Below are 24,147 nucleotides of genomic sequence, written 5' to 3' on the forward strand. Positions count from 1 at the left end.
GCCCAGCTCAGAAGCTCGAAATGTTAATTTGGATTCTGGATATTTATTAGAAATATAACTGAGGGTCGAATTGAACTAACGCTACTAAAATAGTCCTAAATGAACAATGAAGTCAATTATTGGTTGCCGTTACGTAGTAGCCAATGAAAAATTCAAATAAAATTACATACGCATAATGCCTTTTCCCTATCGAAGAAAGTTGCACGAGATGAGAGAAGAGAAGTTTGCAAGTACGTGAAAAAAGTTTGAAAAAGAAAATCTCAAATCTAAACAGATAAATATGGCGGAAGATGTGCAGCTTTCATCTTTGCAGACAGATAAATTAGTACAATTCCAGGTTAAATTTTCAATCAATTTTAGTTAATTTACTTAATCAGTCAACTTAATTTTTGAAAAGAGATTTTGTATACATACTATTATTAAATTTTAAAAATGATGTAATGTTTTATCTACAGTGTAACATTCTTGTGATAATTACTCTGCAATTAAAACTTGTATTACTGCAGTTGCTGACGAAATTTTTTTTTTTCATATTGTTAGTCAACCGATATTTTAATTCTATTGTTTGATTTCAGGAGTTAACAGGAATAGAGGACATAGAACGATGTCGAAATATACTCGAATCTCACAATTGGGATTTAGAGGTAATAATCTCTTGTAAATTTATTTATTCTGCTTGATAAGTAGATCTAAGGTTTAGGGGAAAAAAAAGGAAATATATTAATTGAAAAACTTTATTTGTTAAAATACATTTCAAATTTATACTCGCTTTGAATATATTTGCTTTCAAAATATATATTATGTTAAAATGGGTTCGGTATTCATTTATTATGCAGGTATATAAATTTTTAATTGTTAAATATAAATTTTTTCAAATGATAATGATAAAGTTCATCTAAGAATGTGTCTAAAAATTTTGTAACTTGTATCAGTGATCTAGGATACTTAAAGGAAAGGCGTTTGTAATTCATACCTGCATTAAAAGTTTTAAATGCAACCCTGCATTGACTCATCCAAAACGAGAGAAAAAAATGTCCTAAAATGTGGCTAATTTGAAAGGTTATTACATAGCCAATGCTGAGTAAAGATATATTTTTTGTGTAATGATCTGTGGCATCAACTACAATCTCCAAGGTGTCAAATGATTTAACTTGCTACGTTTTTTTTAAAATTTATTTTTTAAATAAGCATGTAGTGGTTGCCCTAAAAGCTGGCTATGAAGAAACACAGTTTGAAATTGGAGCATACAAATTCGAAGCCGTTGATAGCTTCACCTATTTGGGGTCTAAGATTAACAACAAAAACAACGCTACACAAGAAATACACACGAGAATCACAATGGCTAATAAGTGTTTTTATGGTCTAAGAAAATATCTTAAGTCAAGCCTAATAAAAAGAAAAACAAAAGTGTTACTCTATAAATGTCTTATACGATCAGTGCTTACATACGCATGTGAGACCTGGACAATGACCCTTGGAGATTAAAATATGATAGCTAGATTTGAGAGAAAAATACTGCGAAGCATTTTTGGTGGAATAAGTAAAACGGTACCTGGTTTAGAAGATCAAACACGGAACTTTACCAAGCATATAAAGAACCTGATGCCATTAAATTTATCAAAATTCAAAGGATTAAATGGGCAGGCCACATTATAAGAATGGAGGATAGCAGGACAACCAAAAAAGTTTTCAGTGCGAGGCCAACAGGTACAAGAAAAAGAGGGCGACTAAACCTAAGATTTTTAGACTGCCTTGAAAAGGACCTACAAGTTTTAAAGATAATAAACTGGAGAACCTTGGCTAAGGGAAGAATGTCTTGGCATAGGCTTGTTGAGAAGGCCAAGGCCCATCCTGGGCTGTCGTGCCAATGAGAAGAAGTAGTGGTTGCCCTAGGAAGCTACGAATTATTCCTTCAAGTTGGTCTTTTGTGATATTTTTTGTTTCTCTCTTTTTCCCCAAAACTGCCAAGACTTGGTGATTTCCTCTGGCATAAATCATGGTATAGAAATATTCTCTGGAATCCCCTATGTATATATATAAAATATATTTCAGTTACAACATCTGGGTAGTTTCGCAGAGCCTCAATGGTTTCAGTTGGTGGTTAGCACAAATAGGTGCAGATATGAAACATCCTTAAGGAGCTTTTTACTGATCCAAAATGGAATCAGCCTGAATAAAAGCACATTAAAATCTTCAATTGATGTAGCCTTTTATTTAGTAGTTAAATGAAAACTGTTTTTTAATGATAGTTAGGTTTTTACCAAGTTGCCAGAATAAGCTGTTGTTGTTGTTGTTTCACATCCCCACTGGTCTAGCTCCGCTAGACCAGGTCCATGAGTCCATTCACCCTCAGGAAATCAAAAAACAAGACCGGATCACTCAGAAAATCCTCCTTTTCAAAATCCACACAGCTAAGCAGGTGGGCGAGGCTGGCTGCACTGGAGAAACATTTGTTGTGGATGGGATAGATCTTTTGCTGTTGCTCATACCTCATGCAGTTTATGTGACCACTGATGAATCTAGTGAATGCGGTCTGATCGCCTCTATTACCTTTGAAGGTCAAGGCACGGCCAGGCTTATCCCCAGAGTACCAGATATATTCTGGGAGAGTATTCCAGACTAGCTGAACACCTTGCTTTCTAATGGAGTGAATTTCCGAGGATGTGAGTGCCAAACTTTCCGGCAGAGGTTCATTTGTGCCAAGTTGAGTCAGCGATTTCATTCCCGTACAGACCAACGTGGGACGGAATCCACTGCAAATAAATATCCCGCTTCACGGAAAGTTCCAGAATAAGCTAAAAATAACTTATACAAATACTTAAGTTAGAGAATTCTATATATTTTATTTAAAATTGAAGTTAGTTCATTATTTAAATAAAGCTATAGTTAAATCTACGCCAAAAATTGTTCTTTGATTTTGAGCTATTGTGATTAATACTATTTAGTGCTAATGGGAATTATTGATTTATAAATTGTCTTTAATTATTAAAAAAATCAGTCTGTTGTTTAATCAACTTTTAAAACTATGTTCTATTTAATCTGATTAGATATGATTTATTCAATGATAAATTTCAAAATCTTTTTGTTTTTTAAAATAAAGAGCCCAAAGCTCTATTAAAAAGAAAATTAAATTTAGTGCTGGAAACATTTTGGTGATAAGGCTAGTTTCAGAAAAGTTAATCCTTTTGCCCATTGGAAACAGGTTTTTTGATGTAGAAGAGCCTGCAGCTTTTAAGATCAGAAAAAGCTGGGACTAACCTTCGAATGGTGAATAAAAAATGTTCCAAATTTGTCTGTTTCTTGATTACATTCTTTATCCATGTTTCTCTTTAAAGCAGGTAGTTTATCTGTTCATTTAAGAACAGAATTTTTCAATATTGTTATCTAATTTGCTTAGTTGAATCTATTTTTCAAGAATTCTTTTAAATTTATATTAATTCCAGGATATTTCAGCAAAGTGTTGTGAATTGTTACCCATTTTTCTGATAGTTTTGATAATTTAATTGTCATATTCCAATGTAATTTCTCTGATTCTTTATTATACCTAAACTTAGATAATTTAGTTGCACATTAATAGATTTATTTTGACAATTCAAGTAAATATGAAATTTTTTTAAAAATTTTTATGAAATATGAGATAAATGTTTAATTTTATATAAATCTTTTTTCCACAGGTTGCCACTCAAGTTACGTTGAATATGCTAGAAGGATCTCCTTCTGCTTATAGACCGCTTCCAAGAACACCTCCATCTGTTATTGCTAGCCCACCAGATCAAAGGTATTTAATTTCTCAGTAGTTACAGGTATTTAGCATGTACAGTAGACTTGTGTTAATCTCTATTTGAATTTAAAAATATATCTTGTAATCTTAGGAAATGTCTTCTCATCGAAACCTTGGTAATGTTAAGAAATTAGGATTACAGGGATCTGTCCAGGCCGAATTTATTACCGTTTAGCGGTACTTTCACAAATTCAATTTTAGGAAAAACGATAGTTTCACAAAATATTTTTTCTTGCAATTTAATTTTTGTATACCTTAAGAAACAATAAATCTATATTTTTGTGTTGATTTTTAAATATAATTTTTAATTTTTCACAAATTATGTCTAAATTTTCACAAAATAGGTAATTCTCAGAAAAACCTAGACAGACCCCTGAATTATTTAAAATTCATATTAACCACAATTTTTTTTGAAAATATCAGTTTTAAGCTTTCTCTTTCATGATATTATACACTGTTGTAATTTTGAATTTAACTTTGAAAATCTTATGCTTTTTTTTTGTCAAATTACTGTTGGAAAAATAGTTTATTTGGCTAAAATTAGAAGAGGATATCTGTAGTATGAAATAAATCTTTTCTTGGTAGCCGAAATAACATATACACGATTTATTTTATTTTGGTGTTTTAGATGAAAGTTAACTCTCGCTCTCATCTCTCTCCCTCCCTCCCTCTCTCTCTCTCTCTCTCTATATATATATATATATATATATATATGTATATATATGTGTATATATATATATATACACACACAGTCAAACCCCGCTATAGTGAGCACAGTTTATAGTGAACGAAATGTTTACTCCTGTGAGTTGCTACATACTTGTAATATTATTTTTTGTGAATATAGTGAAAGAAAAAAAAGAGAGGAAGTTGGATGTTATGAACTTTTTTCTGTCTTCAACTAATTTTTCTTCATTTCTTTTTGTAATAATTTTGAAATTTCTACTTCAAAATAGATACATATACCGATTTTTAAAAACATTTATAGCATGGAATGAAGCAATGAGCATTTTTTCTTATTTGCTTCATTATTGAATTCGTTCAGCATTAAAAAAACAGCTGTAATCTTCCAGTATGTGGACAAATGCTTCAAGTCAAAGCCGATGAATTTGCTAAGCGAATTGGTGAGACTACTTTTATGTGATCGAATGTCTGGTTAGAGAGGTTTAAAAAGCGGACAGGAATTGGTTAGAGAGGTTTAAAAGCGGAAACATAAATTTAGGAAAAATTATCGGAGAGTCGGGAAATGTTTCCATATCTGATGTTGCTCTTCAGCTAAAGATTATTGGTCTTCTTGTACGCGAGACGAAGAGTAATAAAAAATAAAAGTGAATACAATTTTGTTACTACATATTATTTTTTAATTAATTTTGGTATTTCATTTTATTGGTGATTTATTTAAATAATGTTATAAAAGGGGGGAGTTTGGAACCATTGGTTAAAATTGTTTGCGGAACAGTTATAGTGAAATCCCGGTTATAGTGAACTGAAATTTCGGTCCCTTGAAGGTTCACTATAGCGGGGTTTGACTGTATATTATTAACTGCCTGTTTTTCATATTCATCAATCTTTATCTTTAATTAAGTTTTAATTTGTTTATTTAAAATACTTTAGTAGCACAGATAAATTTATTAAGTACTATACTCATAGTATTAGACATTCATGCTTTTTATAATTTACCAAATGCTGTGCAGGTGAATTTTAGAATTTTTCCGTGATGTTGCAGGATAATAAGTAATGAAATTTTCGCTGTCATTGTTCAAAATATAATTGACCTTTAAAGTTTAGATTGTTTATGATATAAAATTGTATAGATCTAGATTGTATATCATATTTATACATTTATTATTTTTTTTATTATTTTTTATAAAATATTTAAATTCTTTGTAATTTTTTAATATCATCTTTTATAACTTTCTAGGGTTTTTCTAGCTATTAGTCCTTACCGGCCTTCTACTATTTTAGGATGGGGATACTTATTTATTTCATTTCCATTTCAATTTATGTATTCTACATTTATAAGACTTGCAAGATTTGCATGTAAGTATCATATAATGTTTAGTTCATTTTAGTATTTTTTCTTTATAGCAATTTTTATTAAACTACTTCAACACTTTTATTTTAGTGAGTTTCATCAGAGCAGATCCTAGAAGAAGTAAGTAAAGCAATTCATATTTCATTTTATAATTTTTACTTAATTCTTATTGCTATTAATTATCACTTAAAATTATGTAAGTCATGATTATCTAAATCCTCAACTAGCTATGACCTTGTTTCAAGTAAACAAGATACTGTTAGCTATGTAATTTTTTTCTTCTCTGTCTTTGACGTTTTTATTATTATTTGCTGTGATAGTTGTGTGATAATTTGTTATTAAGTACCATGAGTTTGTTAGCCACTTAACCACTGTCTAGATTATCCTGGTGCTTTACCACTGTCAGTGGTTTAAAGTACCAAGCTGTAAAAGGCTAGGTTTAAGATCAAGAGTAAAAGTGGTTGTTTTGCAATATTTACTCCATTGCTATCACATTGTAGGTCTAAAAATTATATTGCAACCTTTTCCCCTTCCAGGAGACAACTGGCTTTTGTGGAATTGTTATCTTTTATTATTTATATATCTTTTCAATTATTTATCTCTTTATTAATTTATTTTTTTAATGTCTAATTAAGCCAATATTAAAAGAAGGTTATGAAATGGACTCTTCTTGGTGTAAAAACTAAGTTTCTATGTTGCAAATTTAAAGTTAGTTTTGTGTGTAATATCAAATATTGTAATAAATAAATAAAATAAAAAATGCGTTTTTTGAATATTTTTATTAAAGATTTCAATTAAAGCAAATTAATGCTATAAATTTTGTGTAAGTCAGGTAAACAATCTTTTTACTCTTATAGTATAAACTAAAGCATTTAAAACTAAACTGTATGTGATTTGCATGATGTATTTTTATTTTTTACCTTTTGCTTGTGGTAGTATAGTTAGTGTAGTGTGACTTATTTAAATGAGTAATACGGTGAAATCTTTCCAAGTTGGTTTTATACCATAGAAACCATACATTTATGTAATTTTTGTGTTGATTACTGAGTATAAGTTTAGCCACAGCAAGACTTCTAAAAAAATTTCAATAAGTTTTTCTTTTATGCTACAAGCATTTTGTAATGCATTGTTTTAGTTTTCATCTTTTAATAAAATGTGGTTGTTCAAAGTTAATTTTCCTTTTCTACATTTATTCCTTACAATTTAGTTACTTATTTGTAATGGCCTCTAAAAATTCTCCAATTTTTCAGTTTTCAACTAAAATTAAAAAATTCAGGTAAATGATTACAGGTCCAAACACACTTATTCACTAGTTTTTTTCTCTTTTCAACGAAGTGTGGTAACTTAGCCTTTTAAAGAAATAAGTGTTGAAAGATTTTATTTTTTATGTATGTAAGCTAATACTTTATTTAATTTTATCAAAATAATTATAACTATACTGTGTTATTGCTTACTACATTAATTTTATTTTTCCTTTAGTTTTAACTGATCCTCTTAGAGATGTATCAATTTTTATACAAAATTATGAAGAAAAATATGGAACAGTGCATCCTATATTTTACAGAGGAACTTATTATCAAGTAAGTTTTCTAAAATCTATAAAAATTAAGTATTGCATCATGGATTTTTAACTTTTTTTAAAACTCAATATGTTATTTGTATGTCATTTTATAAATATGCAAAACTGAGAAGAGTAGAGTTTACTTTTAGCTGCCTTTTTTAATATTATTTTCAGGAGTACATATTCAAATCATCGATTGTAAAAAATTTTGTGTTTGTGGTATAGATGTAAAACATGATTTAAGTGTTTCAATTACGATTTAATTATTTGATTTTAATAAAACTAATTGGTAACAACTATTTGATCCTTTGATCCTTTTTGAGACATTTTGTTAAGATTATATTGTTTACAGATAATGCTCTATGTGTTTATATTGTCACTCTTTGAAATGAGTCATTTCAATAGCTTTTTTTAAACACTATAATGTAAACCGAAATTTAAAATATTGTAATTTAATTTATATTAAATTAATTACCAAATATATTGCAGCTGTTTTTTTTTAAAAGTATAGTGACTTAATAACTTCTAAAAAAAAAAATCAATATTCATTTATTACTTGGTGGATGACACTTTGGTGGATGGAGCCGTTTGTTTCTTTATCTCTATTTACCTCAATTTTTTAAAATTTTTATTATTAGAAGCTAGGAAAGAGGTTCAGCTTGTTCTCTTACATAATAAAAAGGCTTCAAAATTGGTGTTAGTTTGGATTTGTCACTAAGTTTTGTAAATATTTACATTTTAGTTGTAAGCTTGGTTAACCATTAACTTCGTTAAGTCACAGAATGAAAATATTACTAGTTGTCCATTACTGACATTATGTTACTTATTGAAAAAATTATTACATTTTTTAGGCTGTTAATGATGCAAAGCAAGATTTGAAGTTTTTATTAGTATATTTGCATGGTGATGACCATCAAGATACTGATCAATTTTGTAGGTAAGAAAATTGAATTTGTAATAAGTTGATAAGAATAAATTTTATCTTTTATATGAATAATTTTTTTTCTTCCTCTAAAAATATTTTTGTAACTAAGTTTTTTACGTTCTAAGTATTTATTCCTTCTGTAAACTGACTATGACCTGATTAATAGATTTTTATATACATCAAAACAGGATCTGATTAAGTAGTTAAGAACTGAATGATACAAATCCTATCACAAGGATCTATTTACAAAAAGTTGGCATTAGTTAGATATAAATTCTTGTTCGTCATTTGAACTCTGAAAAATTAAACATCTCTGTCATTGGGTTGGGCATTCCCAGGTGGTATTGTAAAACATTTTGTTTTGTATCACTAGCCAAAGTATTGATATTTTTCTTCCACATCACAAATTAGATTGTTAATGTGTTCAAAAATTGAAAGTCTATTTTAAAATATAGAATGTCTCAAAGCTATCTTTTCAAATTTGACTAGCAGTAACATATGAAATAATATTTACAACTTTTGTTATTTGCATGTGTCTCAGTAACAAATATAGTTTCCATTTTTTGACGCAATTTTTATAATATTCGCTTATATAATCTGGTAGCAAAGGTTGCAACTCTTTTTTTTCTTCTTCATAAACTTGTGATGAAGGTTCACAATACTTTTACCTAGTTAAAATAGAAGTGGAACATTCCTTATTTTTCCATGGAAATGGGTTTTTTTTTTTTAAAATAAAAATTAAATAAAGCCAGGTATACTCATTCCCTAGTCAGAAGCAGTATAAAGCTTATTCAGGTATTTATTTTTGAAATATGTGTATGAGGAAAATTGTCTTTTGATAAGCTTTTTTTTTTCAGTAGATATTTTTTTCTCTCCAGATTTACTTAATTTTTGGTAGTCTCTTTTTTTAAAATTAATATTAGATGTTTGTGTTTTGCTTTTTATTATTTTTTTAGATTATATGTAGTTAAAAGTACAATAAATATAGTTTTTTAGATGTTTGTATTTTAAGAAATACTGAAAGACTCTATGAAGAACACAACACTTTAACAAGGTGGTTTCAGAATAAGAAAACCAGGAAATTTTACTAATATACTCAAAAAGTTACAGAAAATGAATAAATTAATATTTAAAGTACCTAAAAGTCAGAAATTTTTTCCTAAAGAAGTTGTAATAATTTTTATTTTTAGAAAAATATTTAATCGTTACTCATTTGGCACATATAAGTGTTTTGTATAATATTTTAGGATTAAAAAATAAGGCTTATGATTAAAAATAAGGAAATTTGAAAAGTTTTTTCTTATTACATACTACTTTCGAAGTGATAATCTTAAGTAACTTTAATGTATTTTCTATTTTACAGTACAGTATTATCCAATCCTGAAGTTGTGAATTTTGTGAATACATCTTTTATCTTTTGGGGTTGCTCTGTTAATTCTCCTGAAGGTTATCGAGGTAAAGTGCCAGTCACTGAGGTTGAAATTGTGCTACAATTTTACTAACAATTATGTATTAAATAATCTATTTTGTTGCAATGAACTTTAAGTTTACGCTTACCATTCTTTCCAAGTTATTTATCAAAACATTTGTTAAATTCTTAATTTTTTGACTGAGTGTAAACAAACCAGTGTTTTCATCGCAGAAAAAAAATGGGTGAGAATTTCTCACCCTTTCTCAAAAACAGGGTGAGATTTCAAAAAGTTAAGTGAGATATCTAAAAAAAAAAAAAAAAAAAACGCATAGAGACTTGAAAAAAAAATCATTTCTTTAATTATAATACATTTTTAACATCTTCTAGTTTTTAAAGCATTGAATATTTTTTTTTGCATCATCACATGGAAAATGTTCTACATCTACTTTTCATCAGCTATTCTCATTAGGTTGCTCAAATGCGCGTTTGTTTCGTTCTGATCGTTTCTACCCACATTTGTCCATTTCGGAGTAAAAGATATTGCCTTTACAAGGTATTTGTCCATCTTACATTAATGCGCAAAAAATTTGAACTTCTTACATGGAGAAACCTTACCTACGGTAAGCACATGCTTGCAGAGAAATGCGTTCTAAAAGAGGTTCCGTGGTTCATAGGGATGGTGTTCTGTTGTTCTTAAAGGTTCTGAACAATACTGGTAAATAGGGAAGCTAGATAATGGGGCAGATGTTGAAAATAATGAAAGATCCAGGAAGAAAAGTGAAACGGATTTCATTCTAAATGGCGAAATGAGAAATTTTTTTCAAAATGCAAGAAATTCGCGAATTTTGAAACTGCTTTATAGAATGTGCGATTTTCTCGCGGTAATAATTTTTTAATGCGAGAAAAGAAAAAAATATGCGAGATTCTCGCGTTCTCGCGCTGTAGTGAAAACACTGCAAACTTTATATGTTCTATTTGTTTGGCTGACATTAATGGCAGTGCTAATAGTTATTACGAACTATTCGCACCACCCTGGACCATGCACAATAAATATATACATCAGACCTATCACTTGAGAAGCTTGACTGATCGTAATTGCTGCAAATATCTTTAACTATAAATGTGACTTTTTATTGGAAATACCTGACACTGTAGAATTAGTAATAGACGGGTCTACTGGGCAGTAGCACTTAGCCTTAAAAAAACATCAGTGATGGGTATACCAAGCAAATGTGTACATAGCAGGGGTACTTTAACCTTAATCGAAACATCAGTCTAGGGCAGGGATGGCGAACCAATGGCACCCGTGCCATTTATGGCACCCGACACAATATTTCGGGCACGCCACCGATCACATTTGTTATTACACGAATGGTATTACACTATGAGGCATATATAACAATTAAATTACACCTTTTAATTGTATTTGATAATTGTTTGTTTTACCACTTTACATCTTCACCTCCTTTTGTTTTACATTTGAGATTTTCTTGGCTCCTTACGCCTTGTTCTTCTGTCTTACCTGTTGTCAATTTGTCATCGACTGTATTGGTTCTTTGACCTATATTAACTTGGGACCTCCGTTTACCTGTGACCTTTTAATGTTTTCTTATGCTCATTTCAGGTACACGTTTTTTTTAATGGTTCACTTTATGTTTTACTGTTCTTGAATACATCAACAGTTTATACTTTGTGTCCTTGATATCCTGTCACAATGTTAATGATCGCTTTGGTTTAGCGACCCAACTTACTCCGTAATATTACTCGTTTTAATCCTATGTACTGCCTGCACATGATGCATTGTATGTCCTACTGTACTTTCCTGCGATGTGTTGTAAAATTTTTCATTTGTGTCTTTGACTCACTATAAGGGAAGCCCCATCGGCTTCGGCACTATAAGGTGGGACTCTCGGAGCATTTTAATTATTTTACTGCTGTTGCCATCAGATTTTCTTGATTTTAATAAACATTTACCCGTATGCCCTAAATTGGGGCATGTCGGGGTAAATATTTCATAAAAATTAAATTAAAATTCACAAAAAACACAAAATAATAAACAATTATTAATAAAATAACAATTAATGCTAAAAAATTAACAATTAATGCTAAAAAAACAATTAATAACCCTATTAAACAAGCTAACAATAAATAAGTAGCAAAAAAATTAACAGACCTGCTTAAACTAACTTCTTACAACCTAATATAAGTTATTTGTCATCTAATCTGCGACAACAGATTGTCACACTGATGTTACTTTAAGTTGAATTACGCGTATAACTGAGACATTGCAAAATGTTTTTTTTTTTCAATGTAAATAAAGAGTTTTGAGTTGATACTATTTAGTATTATTATTTTCCCAATAATCAAAGTTACTTGACGGCACGTCTATGGCCTAATCAAACAATTTTTTAGAAAAAATGGCACGTTGGTGTATAAAGGTTCGCCACCCCTGGTCTAGGGTATACTGGGCACGGGCACAAAAACACCAAAACTGAAACTCAAGTATTATAAAACTAATTGTCTAATACACAGTTAGATTGCATATTCCGATAATAAAAAAAACTATTATTTTGCAATGCTAAACATGATTTGTTATATATCTGCTACAAGTTTTATAAAAATATAGCAATATAAAAACACAAAACAATTAATGATGCTAAACAGGCATTAAAAAGATGCAATAATGAACACATTGAAGTTGCTCACTTATTAAATGTGTATCCTATTTCTTTTTTTCAAAATGCCTTGAAATTATAATAATCATTAAACTTTGTTTAACAGATGGACAGTAATAAAAAGTAGACTCCCCTGTGTTATTAAATCTTCTCACATTCAATGAATTTACAACACACATTCAGCTTCCTGCACGATTCAAAATAAAATGCCTCTTATTAAAATCAGTCTTACGCTAAGACGTATTGCGCATCACATCAAAATTAATTTGAACATTCTAAAATTAATTTCACGCAAGTGTAAACCAGACAATGGCTTTTTTCTCCCTGCTGTGTTGGCCAGTGTCCAACGCAGGTGCCGTCACCTGTAAAAAGTAATTTGCTGTATTTGTCCTGCCTTAAAGTGAACTTATGATCTTGTGGAAGAAAAGGAAAAATATGAGTTTTCTTACCTATTTTTTCCTCTCTTAATTTGTTTTGTGTTTGGAACTGACTGGCAAATTTTTTTTTTTTTAAAATTACAATATATTTTTTATTCAGCTAGCCCCTTGATGCAGATAGTATTTATTTATATATATATTTTTTTTAAATATTAGTACCTACAGTTTTTGTTATATCTTTTCTTAAGATTCCTTTTTATTTTACTTGATAAATTTTTACTGAAAACTTAGTGCATTTTCATAATTTTTGTATATAGAATTTACTTGAAAAATGTTTTGTAGTTATTCTAATATATAGGTATTATTTATAGTACTCGATATTCACTAAATATTTACAGGTTTTAATTTAAGGTGCACACTGCTCATGCACAATATATGACACAATATAATAAATATAATTTTTAACACAATATACTTTTTTTTTCTTTTTTGTACTTGTATTTTGCATTCACTTTATTTCTAGAAATTTTTTTTAAAAATTAGGTGTTGAAATCTTTCCCACTTTTATAAACAAAAATTTTATAAATGATATTACTTTTGTCCATTTAAAAAGCTAACTTATTCCATCTTTAATCATTAAGTAATAATTTAAGCTTGGTTCTGTTATGTTTGTATGTCTTTTTAATTTAACTTATTACTAAAGGTTGTTATTTCTGTTAATTAGTTATGGGCGCAATTTATTTTCTTTTGGGCGCCGCGTTTTAATTTTAATAATCTCATTCTTTATTTTAATCCATTTTTTTTTATACTCAACAACCCCATCTAATGCTTTCCTTCACCCCTGCTCATTAACCTCATCCAATATTCTTTCCTTCACCCCTACTTGAAAGGGAATCACCTCACAGATGTGAATGGGTGAACGATTGCAGCGCCGCCATGACATACATGAGTGGGAAAAGAGATGCAATTCGGTTTTTTTTGGCATTCCCTGCTTGGCGGTCTTTGGTGTAGCTGGTACACATATTGCGGCGATGGTGGCCGGCCAAACGCTCTCTAGCTATGTTTGCGCGATTCCTATGATAAGTCTTATATTTCATGTTTTCTATTTTTTTATGTGCCCATTTTTTATTTGTATTATGGTATTTTAAATGAAAAACTTTAAATAATTATCCGAACTGAAATGTAAGTTGTGTAGCAGTAACTACCTTTTGTTAAATGTAACCTGACTTGATTTATGAAATAAATAATATTTAATCTAGTTCTATGTTCTTTGAAATAAATATATATTTAATCTAGAATATCAGTATTGAATATGAATCCTTTAATTTTAAACTACCTTTACCTTTCAGCTAATTACAAATTATTATTGTAATAGTTGTAATTGTGCTTGTAATTTTAATTTAACTTAAGTCGTATTTACTTGTTGTATCTGGTAAATGATGTTAAATTAATGGTGAAAAAAAATAACGAACACAGTGCAATACATTTTTTAGATTCCTTAATTTTGTTTATTCAAAATTTAAGATATAACAGTTCCATTTTAAATTTCTAAAATTGTAAAAATTTTCAGTATCCATAAAAAAAATAAACTATTCATATGTCTTCTTGAATAGCACTCTTAAAAAATATTTTTTTACAAACTATCTTTCTTCTATTAGAAAACAAATTTAAGAAATAATTCTTCTTTTCTATGAAAGCAAATTTAAGAAATAACTCACTTTTAAATTCATTGTTTAAAATTTTTGTATGTGATCATATTATGTTTGATTTGATCATATTTGTTTCTTAGTGGTACATATTGAATATTAATTTGCCTTCAAGTATTTTTTTAAAATGTATTATTATTTTATAGTATCTCAAACTTTGCCTTTTACAGTGTCTCAAGCATTGCGAGAAAATACTTATCCATTCCTAGCTATTATTGTTTTAAGAGATAACAGAATGACTGTTGTGGCTCGGATTGAAGGTCAAACTGATCCTTCACTGCTTATTGAGCGTCTTCAATTAATAATGAATGATAATGAAGCTTCACTGATTGCTGCAAGACATGAAAGGTTGGTTTAGGATTATTTATATACCATTATCAGTCTTATTGTTTATTTCTTATAATGTAAGCTATAATTCAAAATTTGTGAAAATTTCAAAAAATAATACTGGCTAAAGCTTAAACTGAAACTGATTTTTTCACTCAGCTTAAAAATAGTTAATGTGTCTATGTATATATATAATTACCAAACATATATAATTACTTAGATTATTATCTAAAAGTAAATAATTCATTCAAATATTCAAATTAAATTCTTAAATAAAAAGTGTAAATGTTGAATATTTACATTTTCATTCATAACTGATATATTAATTTTACTAAAATGTGAAAATGTATTTTTTATTTTTGAAAAGCAAAGGCCACGATTTTGAGGTTTTGTAATTTAGCATGCAAATATGACATGACTAATAAGGAATAAGCTCCACACGTATGTTATTAATAAATTTGTTTTAATACTCAATTTGTAAAATGTGTAATCTGTGTAAAATAACGTTACACTATTACTTTGAAAAGGAAATTCTTTGGTTTGGCTTCAAATAGCTGAGATCATATGTGCTGGTTGAATCTGACTACTTTTTCATACAACAATCTGATTTGTGTCTCTGTTATTTAATAAGTTGCATTTAAACTTTTATGCAAAACGTCAAGGGCAAAGGCTACTATCAAACGCATAAATTGTAAATAAAGGCACTATTTTTCTATCTTGCATGGTACATCACGTTTTTAAAAAGTGCTTTAAGGTCCTTATTTTCATTTTTTAAAAGCCCTAAAAGGTGCTTTTTTCATGGGGTGTTTTTAAAAAGTGCTTAATTTTCCCTTTTTCGAAAATGAGATGTTTTTCTATACTATGTGGATTTTTGTTGCGTATTATGCAAAAGCGTGGTTTTCACATTGTTCTATTCAACATTTTCACAATTCATTCAACCACAATCCATTCCGGCCTACTCTTGGTCCAAAATGTATGGATAGTGCCACTCATGTAACATGTTTGATGAAATACTTGGGAGGGATTACTGAGCTGGGTTAGGTTAGATTCTTGCACTCTCATGTGCAACTCTGTTTCATTTTTCAAGATATTCTCAATTTTTGGTTTCATTTTCCACTCTCTGAATTCGAACAGAAAAATCTCTTGATCTTTTTATGGTGGCTAGTACAATGAAGCAAAGAGTTCTTTGTCAGAAACTAGTCATTTTATCATGATCATGTAAAGTCTTTGAAAATTATTTTGCATTTTGTTAATGTATATAGTGCTTAAAAATATTTTTTGAGCTCTTAAAAAGTACTTTAAAAGTGCTTATTTTTTGTTGAGAGATTTTGCTTAGTTATTGAAGAGTTTATGGTTTTGCGTAAATCAAGCAGTATATATTTTCTGGAAAGCTGACCAGCCTGTGTAGGAGTTAAGGAACTGCCCTTGCATCAGAAAGGTTCTGGGTTCAAATCCCGGGCAAGGCATGGATGCTCTTTCCTTCTCTGTACTATCTGTCCTCACTGTGGGAGCAACGTTGGCCCACGTAATATGGTGCCCCTGAAAGAGTGGTCTACAAATCTGCCCTTCAGATGCCTGTATGACCTAGGTCATTCTCCCGGTGGGTGTTGTAAAGAAAAGTATTTTCTGGAAATAACTCTTAATCAGTTCTTTAATACTATTGAAACATAGTTTATGAATTTATAGTTACTTTAGAATGAAGCAAAGATTCTTGCTTTTAAAATTAGTTTCATTAGAGAAACGTTATTGGAAGTTATTATTGCAATTAGAAAGTTAAGAAGGGTTTGAAATGAGTCCTAAAAAGAGCAATGCCACTGAGCCCTAAAAATTAGAAGAAAGTCCAACTTGTTGAGAAAAAAAATTTTTAAACTTAAAAGTTGAAAGATAATGGCCACTATTTGCATTATATTTTAGATTGCATAAACTTGTTTAAATAAGTCTAACAAGTTTTTATGTTTCAGGCATGAACGATCTGTTACCCAGTCTATTAGACAACAGCAAGATGAAGCTTACCAAGAATCATTGAGAGCTGATCAAGAGAAAGAAAAAAAGAGGCGAGAGGAGCAGGAGTTGAAGGCTCAAAAGGAATTGGAAGAGAGAAATAAGATTATTGAAGAACAAAAAAGAAAAGAGGTGAATACATAATTTTTTTTTAACCCCACTTTAGTATAGAATATACTGTTTGAAAATAACTTTTATTTTTTGCAATCTGTCACTCTTGGCTATAAATGAATTTTTGTTTTTATTTATTTTTGGTTATATTTATAGTTGCCATGCATAATGCAAAATAAAATAGGAAATCGAGTGTTTTTAAAATAATTGGTATATTTATACCAAATTTTTTGTTGTTTTTAAAGCACTAAAATAAATTAAATTGTTAGATTAAGATAAGATTAGATTTAGATTCTATTGATAGATTAAGAATTGTATTTTATTTATTAATTGAATATTTTTAAAGAATAAGTGTAGGTGTTGCTTTCGAATTTTTCAAATGGTTCTAATATAAAACAGTCAGTGATTGATTTCTTTTTAAAGTTATAAGAGGTTATAATTGTAATTTTTGTTACTAAATAAGCCCTTTAAATTAATTTTTTTTAAACTAGTTTAACCTTTTAATTTTAAATTTTTGTAGCACTCAAGATAAGTCGAAATTTTTTTTTAATGCTATCTTTGCTTTACCTGTTTATCTTTGACTGATTCCTTTTTGTAAAGTTCAAAAAGCTTTCAATAATGTTAAAGAATTTTAAAATTTTTTTTTCTGCCTGCATAAAAGCTCTAAGGTTTTTTCACGTTTTAAATCATTGGGTATAACTTTGCATTAATCATTAAATGTTAACTTTGTTTTTTCCTTCTTTCTTTTCCGACTTATTTTTCATTAAGCAAAAGTATTGTTACTTGATAATTTTGGGATATAAAAAGTAGTTTTGATAATTATATTTTATACATTTTTAAATTTTTCATTTAAATTTTTTTCATCCTTTTTGTAATCTCACGCTTGACACAATCCAAGGAAGTTTACAAAGAATTCTTTAGACCAAGAAGCTTACAAGTCTTAGATCTTAAGAATTATTATTTTTTTATTATTCAAAACTTAATAAAGTTCTTAAACTTTTAATTGCTTTTATCTGAAAAATATATTGTGTATTTATTTGTCAGGAAATACAGAGGAGAAAAATAGCTCTTTTGGATGAAATGCCTTCCGAGCCACCTGAAGATAATCCCCATACTGTTCGACTGAAGATTAAACTTCCTACTGGTACCATGCTTGAACGAAGGTTTGAACAAGACCAGTCTCTTAAGGTAAGAATGTAATTATTAAGATACTTTAAGCAAGTTATTTTTTCACAGTTAACACTTCCATGTTATTATGTTTTAAACAAATTGCGCAATCTAGCTGCTTTCATTAATATCTTGAAAAAAGATTGAAAAGTGTTTAAATTATTGGGCCTTTATATAAAAGTCATTACTAATTCAAAGATTTGTCTTTATTTTGGTTTTACTCAGTTCTCTTGAGCAGTGTTCCCCAACCTTTTTATCACTGCGGACCTGTCAATGTTTGACAATTTTACTGCGGCCCGCTGGAGGGGGGGGGGGGTTGATTGCTTAGATTTTAGATTATTTTGATTTATTAATTTTAATTTAATTGTATTTAAACATGCCTTCAAAATTAAATACAGTTACACCTTAAAATAAATATAAAGTGATTTAAATTTTTAACTTACTAGAACGTTAAATCAATGCGTACCCTGAGCTTGTTTCTTTGCAATGAGACGGTTCCGTCTGGGAGTAAACGGAGACAATGATACATTACAAACATTAAAAAAATTATGTCACTACCTTCGGGGGTCCCTTTTTTTTTATATAAATAAAATTTTAATGGGACACATATTTTTTCATTTGGGGTATAAACCTAGGAGTTTAAATTCAGTTTCAATGAAATGGACGGCCCTTTACCATTTGATCCATGGAACACTGCTCTAGAGGATGTAATATGTTATTTATCGAAAATGTCCGCTCATAACTAGTATAACGTTATATGCTTCGTATAGAAATTAAGAAATTTAACGGAAACAGAGAGAAGAATAACATACAAATCACAAATTGCTAAATTATTTGAGATCCTGAAATGCACTCTGTTTACAATTGTAATGTAAATCTAAAGGCAGAAGAGCAAAGTGTTCCAATTTCATGACACCGTTCTTTTAAAGCAAAATTTCTAAATCTAGAAAACACACTGAATGACTGACTAAAGTATCTGTGCAATATTTAAAGAAATCATGTGAAAAAAATTTAAATGTATTTTTAACCTTCTATGGAACATACTTTAATTGACATAAAAATTGACACTTGTACTTGAATTGACATTAAAAAACAAACAAACTGTTTTTCAGTTTCGTAATTTCATTTAAAAGGAATTGTGTTTTTGCCAAAATAAGTCCAGTATATATGAAATATAAGTAAATAATTGCAATAATTTTCTGTCTCACTATATAGCAACTTCTCATTATAACATCTATTTTCTTTTGAATGACTGGTGTATATTGAGTGTCATGCATGTCAGAAGGGGTCATAATTGGTTCAGTGAACATCAATCTGACTTCCTACACCTTCCTTGGCCACCACAAAGACCAATTTTATTCCAACAAAAAATGTTTGGAACATGCTGAAAGTCACTATCGACAGTATTCTTCTTGTTTATCTAAAATATAGGATCTTAAAGCATGTGTAGCTCTTACGAATACAGGCTGTTATCCATGTAAAAGGTGGTCCAATAAGATATTAATCTTAGGCTTCTAATCTATTGGCCAGTGTGTGTATAAGTTTATAATGATTCTTTTAGATATAAAAAGATCTTTTTAAAGATTAAATTTGAAAATAATAAACATTAATTAGTAGAGTGGAATAAAAAAGAGTGGAATTAAAAAGAGTTGGTAACATAATTAAAAAGACAAATTATATATAGTGTCATTTGAATTATTGTACTTTAAATTATCAGAAATTGTCTGCACGTATGTATATTAGAGATAGGAATGCTTAACCTTTTTTACTTTTCAGTTTTTAATTTCAACTTGTAGAGTTTAATATTAGGTTATGATTGTCAAAAGTTAATATTTGTTTATTAAATAAACGTTATCAATTTTGAATTATATTTTTTCCTTTTCTAGTTTCTATATTACTTTGTGTTTTGCCATGCTGAATCTCCGAACAGTTTCCAAATTGTTTCAAACTTTCCGAGAAGAAAAGTGCCATGTGAACCCACAGAAAGCAATCCAGACCCTCCGACTTTTGCCGAATTCGGTTTTGGTAGCTCGGAAATGTTGCTTGTTCATGATTTAGAGGCATGAAACAAGTTGTTGATATGAATACTTACATCATGGAAGGACTCTTAAAGCACGGCATACATGCCGAACATAAGGGTTTCTTTTGCATTGTTTGTACAGTTTGATGGAAAAGCAGCAACTTCTAAATGAGACTTAACAATTTTTTCTATTGTCAACTGTTAGCTCATAACATCATTACATTTGTCCAGAAAAGTGTTGCATTTCAGTGATATTTTCAGCTTTTCTTGGTTTTAATAAAATAAATGGTGCAATTTAAATCATTCAATGATTTCTTTTTATTGTTTCTTGCTTTAATTGTATTACAGTTACAGTGTCATGTTTAAAAATATAAAATTCTGTAATCTTAAAATGTGAATGTTTCATTATGAATGTTTTTCTGGAGTGACAAAAAAACTTCGAGATTTTATCACATCTGTAAAAAAAATTGATAGCCTGAATTAATTTTACTAATACTAATAGGATATTAATACACCTCTTAAAAGTCATAAGTAAATATAATTTGAATTGAAACATTGAAAGCAATTTAATTTTTTGTTGCTGTGTGCATTTTTTTAAATGAAATATTTTGTGCATTCATCTAATTACGCTATTTAAATTTGTTTCATTTAATTTTTAGTTATGATTAATTTTTATAAAAAAATTATGATTTTGTAAATTTAGCAATCATTTGTTCTAAAATTATCAGATATATTAATTTTGTTGATTATAAAATTTCTTTCATTGTTGACAATTATTAATGTTTGAGCTTTTGTACAAAAATTCAGTCGTTTGTGGAAGAGGTTTTTTATTTATTTATTTTTTGCAAATTTAATTATTTGCTAGTAAATATTTAAATATTTAATTGCATTCCAATACTTAAGTCAATTTTTTTCATTAAATTCTTTTTAAGTTATCTAATAACTATTTTTTTAAAATATTAATGCAGTCTAATAGTTCAAATAGCTTGTATGAACACATAAATCCTTCATTAATGTAATATTGAATTATCTTATTTTTTTGCATTTATGTAAATATTCAGTTTTTCAAAATAATTTGCAGGGTAATTGCGCTTTTTGATTTGAAAACTTTCATGTGTCAGTAAGTGGACCTTTTCTTTTTAACCTTTTCAAACTGGTACGGTTGTTATGTTTGATACATAATTTTCCTTAAAATCCTTAATTTGTATGTTTTTAAAAGCAATACACTTATGCCAAAAATTTGGATAGATTTTAATCGTAACTTTTGAATTCTAATAAATAATATAAATACAGTAGTCTCTGGACTTTGGAGACAATGATTTTGATAGCATTAACCAATTGATAACAATAAATAAATTGCGAAATTAAATTGGATAAATTTTCCAATTTAAGCCACACAGGTATCTGAAGGATGTTCTTACAATTCCGAATTACAGTCTTAGAGTTTTTTAATTTTGCTCATCTTTACCAGCTCTCCTTCATTTGCAATCTATGTTTTCATTTTGTTTTTCCCTTTTAATAAGATCATTACAATTTTTCAATATTTTGCATCTTATAAGTTAAGAGAGTTTTAATTGTGCTGCGAGATGTTGCGTCCACTCATTTTAGCTAATCCGTCATAAAGATTTCAATCTTTTAATTAATTGTAAAATCAGTTGGCTATCTGCTATCCATATTGTGTAACTTTTTGTAATCGAGCGGAGCACGTAATTTTGACAAATTCGTTCTCCGTTCAGATTAGACACTACTCTTCTGACACATAGAGAAAATTATCATTTAGAATTAACAGGTAATTTTGACATTCTTGTCCACCTGCAGTTGAAAAATCACCTCTAGTAATTCTCAGAAATTTAAGCAGTGTAAGGAAAGAGAAGAACAGGTTTCTATTGAATTTAAGATGATTTTCAACAAGAAAGTAATAATAATAATCAATAAATAAACTAATAACTTTAAGTGATGTAATGAACACAGAAGCAATCCTTTTTGCATATAAATGAATGACTAAAGATAATCGGAACTAAGGATTTTGGTAATGAACAGCAATTGATAACATTAACCACAATCAGATTAATCGGAGACTACTGTATATATATATATGTTTTCTATATTTTAGCAATAAGTCATTGCTTTATGTATAAAATCAAAGCAAGTCTCTTAAGGTACAGTTAAATCTGTGTAAATTGTCCACTTGTGATCAACTTATGTAGAAGGGTGAGTTATACTTTTTTTTTATATCATAGTATTCTTACATACCTAAGAAAAGCATATATAGTATACATTATTAGGTATGTTAACAGTTCCCCAACCTTAATGGGGGTTTAGTACTATTTTACCAACACAGTGAAATTATAATGCATAACTCAGTGAAATTAAAAGTTTTTGTTTCTTGTTGGACAATGATGGGTTTAGATTAGCAATCATCAACTCAAGTTTAATTTTTTCCCCCATCATCAGTCAACACGCAAGATAAACATACTACAAAGGTTTTACTCACTTTTATTATTTAGGATAAATTTGGTTCTTGATAATAGGGATCAATTTAGACATGTGGTCAACTGGACAGATTTCACTGTGCCGATATTATAGAGTGTCTCGTGTTTAATTTAGAAACCAATTTTGCTAATTTCTTTTTTGATTTTTAAATGTTATAAAATATAATTATACAGTATTGAGTCATTGTTTACTCTGAAAAATTTATTTATCTAGTCTATATTGTTTAATAATTTAGTCATGGAATTAATGTTGTATTTTAAAGCAAAACTCATTTCATTTAGTTCTTTTCCTCTCTTTAATTATCTTTAATATTCTTTTTATTTAAATATTTATTATTGATTAATATTTAATACAATAGTCTTGTTTTTTCCTGGTTAGAATTATCTGTCAACAATCTTTTTCAAGTGCCTGTGTAGTTATTTTGATTATAATTATGCTGTTTTAGGTAAGAAACGCTGTGTAGCTTTTTAAGTTTTTGAATATCTGTAATGAAAGGCGCCTCACATTGTATCTATCGAGACACACATTTCTTTGCAAGAATCATGTCAATATTTTATGTCTGGAGAAAATAAATTTTTTACGAAACACATTGTGTTCGTATTTAGTTACATATTTTTTTTATTTTATTAGTATATACAGTCAAACTCTGCTATAGTGAACCTTCAAGAGACCGACCACTGGGAGATAAAATATAGCAAATGTGGGTTGAAATTTTTTTTTGCTAATCACCACTTTTTACGGTGAAGATAAATTAATAATAATAAAATGTACATGGAATGTAACAAATGCAGAATTGTTACAAATATTTTGATATACTGAAAATTACTTAAATTTCAAGCTTGTTATTTAAATTTTTTTTTTTTCATTTTTGGCATGAACCATGTGTTTTCTATAATTTAAGATGTGCTTTAAAAGTAATGCCTTACATTATTAATATGAATATTTTTTTATCGTTGATAAAAGTGGCCACTGGCCAGAAGAAAAATTTCTTTATTTTTCCCTATACCTATGAAAAGTTTTGTATTAATAAAAGCGACACACTAACTCTTGTTCTCGTTAGGGGTTAAAAAAGTAAAGAATCCAATGGGTATTGGCACAATAATGCAAGTTAAAAATGCATATACCGACACAACTAAATAAAATAAGAATTTTTTTTTTTTTAATTATTGTTTCCTATCTTGGTAATTTTGCATTATTAGATTACGAGAAAGATGTTTTTGAACGTTCAGGCGAAGAAATTTTCTTTAGCATTCGGTGCTGAAAATGAAGTGAACCAATAGTAGTCTCTAAATTAAGTCATTCTATTACTCATAATTAAAGTGAGTAATATTATATTAGTTACTATTTAACGCAATTAAGCAGCTTCTTGGACGCATTAGCACTTGATGCAATTTTTTAAAATTATTTTTTAATTTTGCTGATGAAATTTTTAGCTATCGTTGACTTCACATTATTTTCTTTATAGGTGTACGCTTCAAAAGCGTCATTACGTAACAAAAAAATTGTAAATAATTATCACGCACCATCTCTCAGAAAAACTCGTTTTTGACTAATTAA

General features: G+C 28.8%; 1 protein-coding gene across 2 annotated transcripts; it reads left to right on the plus strand.

The window, feature by feature from the left end:
- Positions 1–51: 51 nt before the first annotated feature.
- Positions 52–23,179, plus strand: Faf2 (Fas-associated factor 2). 2 transcript variants are annotated; one of them, XM_016053562.4, is made up of 12 exons: positions 52–337; positions 576–644; positions 3,675–3,778; positions 5,703–5,821; positions 5,907–5,936; positions 7,296–7,396; positions 8,229–8,314; positions 9,666–9,757; positions 14,642–14,819; positions 16,760–16,931; positions 17,955–18,098; positions 19,964–23,179. In XM_016053562.4, exons 1-12 carry the CDS (start codon positions 281–283, stop codon positions 20,141–20,143), a joined length of 1,332 nt encoding a protein of 443 aa, XP_015909048.1. In that variant the 5' UTR covers positions 52–280; the 3' UTR covers positions 20,144–23,179. The 2 variants fall into 2 exon arrangements, with proteins under 2 accessions (XP_015909048.1, XP_042907954.1); XM_043052020.2 differs by having other exon boundaries at positions 178–337; positions 14,618–14,819; positions 19,964–20,405.
- The last annotated feature ends 968 nt before the right edge of the window (positions 23,180–24,147 follow it).

This window comes from Parasteatoda tepidariorum, chromosome 4, assembly GCF_982258835.1.
Source record: "Parasteatoda tepidariorum strain Cologne lab strain chromosome 4, Ptep-v5.0, whole genome shotgun sequence".
In the NCBI taxonomy this organism is placed as follows: Eukaryota; Metazoa; Arthropoda; class Arachnida; order Araneae; family Theridiidae; genus Parasteatoda; species Parasteatoda tepidariorum.